General features: G+C 44.9%; 1 protein-coding gene across 1 annotated transcript; it reads left to right on the top strand.

Moving 5' to 3' along the window:
• Window positions 323-5003, top strand: LOC108638521 (antifreeze protein Maxi-like). The gene is made up of 2 exons (XM_018066408.1): window positions 323-817; window positions 4653-5003. The coding sequence occupies exons 1-2, from the start codon at window positions 323-325 to the stop codon at window positions 5001-5003; spliced, it is 846 nt and encodes a 281-aa protein (XP_017921897.1).

Raw genomic sequence — 7216 nt, 5'->3', positions numbered from 1 at the left:
TCACAGCTTTGAATTTAATTATTCCCATGGCTTTAAACACTTTAAAGGTATGAAGACTTGAACTGCTCAAAGCAAAAAGAGAAGATACTAAAACGAAGTCCCAACACAGAGTCTAAATCCTGCACAGCAGGGTAACAGATCTCGGAGAAGCAGACAAGATTGAATTGAGAGAGGTTGGTCTCTACAACTACCATACCGTCAGCACCTGCCAAGTGCTACGCTAAGGATGAACAAGCAGCTCCATCTTTTCCCACTGGATGTCATTGTATAAGATGTCCTGCCATCACTCTCAAGAAATGAAGAGTCACTGAAGCCTCAAAGTATGATATACACAACCAAAGAGAAAATTCCTAGGAAGCTCAAGTGGCAGAGAGACAGTGCAGAGCAGACAGATGGATGGAGGCAGTGCTCCCGCTGCCTGCGCGGTGGGAGCAAGCAGACGCCCAGCAGCACCTGCAGAGCAGCTCACCTAGTGGCAGCATTGCTTCTGGCAGCTGCACTTCTGCTGGCAGCAGCAGCTCTTCTGCTGGCAACAGCCCTTCCCACCACCGCAGCCACACGAGTGGCAGCTGCAGGTGCGGCGGTGGCAGCAGACCACAGGGACGCTGCAGCAGCCCCCACAGCAGCCGCAGCAGCAGGGGCAGCAGCTGCTGCAGCAGCCCACCCGGTAGCACCTGCAGCTGTTGCAGCTGCTGCAGCCACCACCACAGCCACCGCCACAGCCACCACCACAGCCACTGCTGCAGCCACCACCGCAGCCACCACAACTTCCACAACCACAGCAGCCCATGGTGTCAGTAGAGAGGACTCAGGAGAGGTGAGGAGGGAGACTCAGGGGATGTGGGAGGTTGGATGCCGCCTTCTGCTGGGGGAGACCCTTATATACCGACCCCTTTTCCTGTTTTTTGGCCCACTTTCCCTGGAAGAGTCTCACAAGACTTTGTTTACTTCCTTCTTGAGTACCCGTGCCGTGATAACTTGCTATTTTTAGCATAGCAGCCTCATAACTTTGAGTTTTCTGTTGGGAATGAAGTAGTCATGTGTCAGATCTTTAGTTCGGAGATGGAAAAGTGATGGGCAAGGTGCAGGGAAAAGCAGCCTCAGGGGCTTCAGAATGTGGCCTGTGTGTCAGACATGACCATCCTAGAGCTCACGTGAGTGAAGAGTTGAAGAGCTCCCACGAGTGCCCCCGAGTTTTTCCAGGACACTGGGCAACAGAAATGGGGAGCTGGAAGAGACTGCTCAATGGTGAGAAGTAAATCAAAGGAGGGCATATTAAGATTTCCTTCTTTAGCTTTCAAAAGGTAAACTTAACAAAGAGATGCCAGTTGTCAATCCAGGGACACCAACGTCCTGGGAGAAGCATGGACCTGCCCAAGCCCAGGTGTCTCTGATGCAGAAGCTGCAGTGTAAGTCCCAAGAAAGACTGGCAGTGAGCTCTTTGGACTAGTTGGGCAGGCCCCAATTCTCAAGACAGTCAAGCAAGGGGGACTACTGTTTATACCTGCAAGCTACTTGTGGCAAAAGAAGGAAACTACACCCACAAAGCCAGCTGGATGGAGACCAGTCACTTCAGATAAACATTCTGCTGGGCCATTTTCGGACTGAACAGATGGGCTGGCCCTGGGTCTCAAACCCAGAGAGGCATGGGAAAAGGCCAGCCATGGGATGAAATCTTTCTTATTTTTGTTTACCCAATTATTTAACAGACAAATGACAAGGAGGAACTTCCTCCTAGCAGATGTTGTGTATGGGCTACACAAAATTATAGTTTTAGCATCTGACATCACACAAGTTCTTTTTTTTTTGGTGGGGGCAGGGTAATCTTTAATGAACAGTCAATTTTTATAAAATAAGGACCTCAGGGACCCAGAGAAAGCATAGCTGTGCTTTTTTTTTTTTTTAACATAATCACAATAGTAAAAGATGTTTTATCAGTTTTCACAGTCAATAGCCAGACCCCCCTCCAAAAAAAAGATAATTACAATTACAAGCCATAATGGGAACATGATTAACTTAACAATATAAAATAATTACATACAGTTTGGTGGGGGGATGTCAAGAAGAGTGATGTGATAAGTGGAAGTACATATGTGCATATGTTTTCATCCACCCAGCCAGTCTACATCTTTTGGTTGGTGAATTTAATCCATTTACATTTAAGCTAATTATTGTTATATATGATCCTATTACTGTTTTCTTAATGGTTTGGGATTCATTTTCTGTATTTTTTTGGTTTTATTTCTGTCTTTTCCTTCTCTTGTTTCCTGCCTAGAGAAGTTCCCTTTAGCATTTATTGTAAAGCTGGTTTGGTGGTGCTGAATTCTCTTAACTTTTGCTTGACTGGAGAGCTTTTCATTTCTCCTTCAGATCTGAAGAAGTCTTGCTGGATAGAGTATTCTTGGTTGTAGGTTCTTCCCTTTCATCACTTTAAATATATCATGCTATTCCCTTCTGGCTTGTAGAATTTCTGTTGAGAAATCAGCTGATAGCCTGATGAGAGTTTCTTTGTATGTTGTTGTTTTTCCCTTGTTGCTTTTAATATTTTATCTCTGTCTTTAATTTTTGCCAGTTTGGTTACTATGTGTCTTGGTGTGTTCATCCTTGGGTTTATCTTTCCTTGGATTCTCTGTGCTTCCTGGACTTGGTTGACTATTTCCTTTCCCATGCTCAGGAAGTTTTCAGCTATTATCTCTTCAAATATTTTCTCAGGTCCTCTCTCTCTCTCTCTTCTCCTCCTGGCACTCCTATAATGTGAATGTTGGTGCTTTTAATGTTGCCCCAGGGGTCTCTTAGGCAGTCTGCATTTCTTCTCATTCTTTTTCTGTATCCTGTTCTGGGGCTGTGGTTTACGCCGTCCTGTCCTTCAGGTCATTCATCCATTCTGCCTCAGTTACTCTGCTACCCATCCCTTCTAGTGTATTATTCATCGCTGTCTGTTGGTCCTTTATTTAGCTCTTCTAGGTCTTGGTAGACATTTCTTGCATCTTCTCGATCTTTGCCTGCTTTCTTTTTCTGAGATCCAGAATCATGTTCACTATATTACTGTGAATTCTTTTTCTGGAAGGTTGCTTATCTCCACTTCATTTAGCTGTTTTTCTGGCGTTTTATCTTATTTAGGACATAACATTCTGCTTTTTCATCATGATTAACTTTCTGTAATATAGTTTTTGTTTTAGCCGCTCTGAGACTATGCTTCTTCTTCTGTCTGCTCTCTGATGGATGGGGCTAAGAAGCTTGTGTAAGCTTGTTGATGGGAGAGACTGGTGATGGGAAAAACTGGGTCTTGTTCTGGTGGGCAGGGCCTTGCTCAGTAAAGTTTTAATCTAATTATCTGCTGATGAGCGGGGTTCCACTTCCTCCCTGGTAGCTGTTTGGCCTGAGGTGACCCAGCACTGGGGTCTATGGCTCTATGGTAGAGTTAATGGTGACCCCACAAGAGGGTTTACAGCAAGGAGGACCTTCCTGGCCTGATGATGCCTGTGCCCCCGTCCCTGTGGTAACCTCTGCTGACCCATGCCTCCACAGGAGGCCCTCCAACACTAGCAGGTAGTTTGGGTTCAGTCTCCCGTGGGTTAACTGTTCCTTTCCTCTGGGTCGTGGTGCATGCAAAATGTTGTTTGTGCCCTCTAAGACTGGAGTCTCTATTTCCCCCTGTCCTCTGGAAGTTCTATAATCAAATCCCACTGGCTTTAAGATCAGATTCCCTGGGGATTCCCAGTCCCTTTGTCAGATCCCCAGGCTGGAAAGCCTGATGTAAGATTAGGAACTATCAGAGCAGTGCGAGAACTCCTTTGGTATTATTGTTCTCCAGTTGGTGGGTCATTCACATGGAGGATATGGGATTCGATTTGATCGTGATTGTGCCCCTCCTACTGTCTCATTGCAGCTCCTTCTTTGTCTTTGGACATGGGTTGTTTTTATTTGTTGGGTTCCAGTGTCCTCCTGTTGATGGTTGTTCAACAGCTAGTTGCAATTTTTGTGTTCTTGGAGGAGAGGAGTGCGTGTCCTTCTACTATGCTATCTTGAACCGGAAGCCATACACGTGTTTTAAGGTGAGATGTTAAGGATGCTCTTTCTGTTTGGGGTCTGGTTTTTCACTTATTCTTCCAAGAGGTTTTTGTAACTTAGTGGATAAGCAGTGAATCTCAGTAGAGAGAAAAACAATCTTTTTTCCTAACCTGCGATGACTAAGAAGCATATGTTAAAAAATGCGACTTTTACCTGACTCCAGATGCAAACTGTCACAGTTATAAAAAATGAGGATAGTTCTTCAATATTTCAGGCATTTATTTAATACAACAGCTGGCTGTTGAGTATGTACAATGGGTCAGGCACTGTTCTAGTCCCTGGCACAAACCATATATACACGTGTAAGTTCTTAGGAGCACAAAGCTGTTCCAAGTGTGTTCTAATCTAAATATAGCTTTAAGAGACAGCTAATGGTTTAAAAGAGCAATATTAACTGGACGTAATCTCAACAAGGAAGGATGTGAGAGTCTCGTGAGGTCTCTTATAGGAAGTGGGGTGAACAACAAGGCACAAACTGTATATTCTTGGCTCAGCTCCTGAAGATATATAAGGGTCCCCCTAGAAGAAGGTGACATCCAACCTCCCTCACATCCTGAGACTCCCTCCTCACCTCTCCTGAGTCCTCTCTACTGACACCATGGGCTGCTGTGGTTGTGGAAGTTGTGGCGGCTGCGGTGGTGGCTGTGGTGGCGGCTGCGGTGGTGGCTGCGGTGGTGGCTGCAGTGGCAGCTGTGGCGGCTGCAGTGGCAGCTGTGGCAGCTGCAACAGCTGCAGGTGCTACCGGGTGGGCTGTTGCAGCAGCTGCTGCCCCTGCTGCTGTGGCTGCTGTGGGGGCTGCTGCAGCGTCCCCGTGGTCTGCTGCCACCGCCGCACCTGCAGCTGCCACTCGTGTGGGAAGGGCTGTTGCCAGCAGAAGAGCTGCTGCTGCCAGCAGAAGTGCAGCTGCCAGAAACAATGCTGCCACTAGGTGAGCTGGTCTGCAGGTGCTGCTGGGCATCTGCTTGTTCCCACTGCTGAGACTTCTCTCCATCCATCCATCTGTACTGTGCTCTCTCTTTGGCACCTGGGCTTTATGGTACTTTCCTCTGGTTCTCATGCTCTGACTTTAAGTATCTTTTTCCATTTTTTAATATAGTCACACATGGGTATTTTATTCAAAGTCATCCAAGAAAAATGATGGAGGACATTTTTCTTACTAAGCTCAGCAAAATGAGGTAATGATTCTCACTTTTTTTTGTGAAATTCTTTTCTGTCTTTGCCTTGTTTTCTTATTTTTACCATAAATATCTATCCTTCCTGTGGCCAAAGAGTTTTTTTAATAGATGATGTCCTAAAAATATCTTAATAAAATACAAAAATGAATTCTGAACATTTGCTCTTGTTTTATCCTTAGAGATATTCTTATTAAAGTGGTATTCATTATAGTTTCCCATGGCTTGGGGCTGTCAAGGATACACGAATAATTATGCCCTGGTGTGGTTTACACTTTTATTTACTCTACAATCCAGCCATACACAAATAACCATGAACACAAGACAGAATAACAATGAACATACCAGGAGACCATGATGTCATGTATCACGGCAGGAGGGACTCCTCATTGTAGGGTGAGAAAAGGGTGCAGCGAGTAGAGTGACTTCAAGAAAGAGATGGCATTTTGAGCTGTTTTACAGAATTAGTAAGATTGTGACAAATGGAGATGGTTGGAGACAGACATTCTAGAAGGAGGGCAAACAAGTGAGGGATGGAAAAATTCAAAGCACATATGGAAATTAGCAAGCCATGCATTTGACCTAAGTACAGAGCATATCAATATAAATGGTTAGAAATAAGCACTGAAAAGACACTAAGTCTGTCGTTTACAATGACAGCAATGAGCAGCACACACATTGCCCTTAAAATCCAGGCACTTTTCTAACAATGCACCTGTTTTGAAAGAAGCACTATTACAATGCCCTCTGCACAGAGAAGTTAAATGACCTGCTTAAAGCATGCAGCTGCAGCTGGTGGAGCTCTGACACGCAGCAGTGCTGTTGGCCAGTGAAGGTTTTCAAGAAGGAACTTGGTGCAGCCACCTGCACAGTTAATGGTTTATGGGGAGAATTAAAGTTACATCAGGGCTCCTGGGACAAGCAAGAAGAACTGAAACAATGACAGGGTAGCATATTGTGGGCAAATACAAAACCCAGCAAATATCTATGAGGTCTGCAATTACAGAATAGGCAAGGTGGGGCAGCAATGATTGCTGTGGACTGAATTGTATCCCCTAAGCTCATGTTGTTGTTGTTCAGTTTCTCAGTGGTGCCTGACTCTTTGTGACCCCATGGACTGCAGCACACTGGGCTTCCCTGTCCTTCTCTGTCTCCTGGAGTTTGCTCAAACTCATGTCCATTGAGTCGGTGATGCCATCCAACCTACTGATCCTCTTTCACCCTCTTTTCCTCCTGCCCTCAATCTTTCCCAGTATAAGGATCTTTTTCAATGAGTCAGCTCTTCGCATCAGTTGGTCAAAGTATTGGAGCTTCAGCATCGGTCCTTCCAGTGAATATTCAGAGTTGGTTTCCCTTAGAATTGACTGGTTGGATCTCCATGCCATCCATGGGACACTCGAGAATCTTCTCCAACACCACAATTTGAAAGCATCAATTCTTTGGTGAGCAACGTTCTTTACGGTCCATTCTCACATCCACATATGACTCCTGGAAAAACCATAGATTTGACTATATAGACCTTTGTCAGTAAAATGATGTCTCTGCTTTTTAATATGTTGTCTAGGTTTGTCACAGCTTTTCTTCCAGGGAGCAAGTGTCTTTCAATTTCGTGGCTGCAGTCACCATCTGCAGTAATTTTGGAGCTCAAGAAAATAAAATCTGTTACTGTTTCCACTTTTCCCCCATCTATTTGCCATTAAGTGATTGGACCAGAAGCCATGATCTTAGTTTTTTGAATGCTGAGTTTCAAGCCAGCCTTTTCACTCTCCTCTGTCACCTTCATCAAGAGGCTCTTTAGTTCCTCTTTGCTTCCTGCCATTAGAGTGGTATCATCTGCATATCTGTGGTTGTAGATATTTCTCCCGGCAATCTTGATTCCAGCCTGTGATTCATCCAGCATGGCATTTTCCATGATGTACGCTGCATAAAAGTTAAATAAACAAGGTGACAACATACAGACTCCCTTGCAGACT

The sequence above is a fragment of the Capra hircus genome, chromosome 2 (genome assembly GCF_001704415.2).
Source record: "Capra hircus breed San Clemente chromosome 2, ASM170441v1, whole genome shotgun sequence".
In the NCBI taxonomy this organism is placed as follows: Eukaryota; Metazoa; Chordata; class Mammalia; order Artiodactyla; family Bovidae; genus Capra; species Capra hircus.
Note: the sequence above shows the minus strand (reverse complement) of the source record. Positions and strands in the feature narration are given on the sequence as shown.

Bases quoted from the DNA above. Each gene is read 5' to 3' on its own strand.
- LOC108638521 (XM_018066408.1), top strand. From the start codon at position 323: ATGATATACACAACCAAAGAGAAAATTCCTAGGAAGCTCAAGTGGCAG. The intron at 818-4,652 runs GTGAGGAGGGAG...ACCTCTCCTGAG, and splicing joins GTAGAGAGGACTCAGGAGAG to TCCTCTCTACTGACACCATG.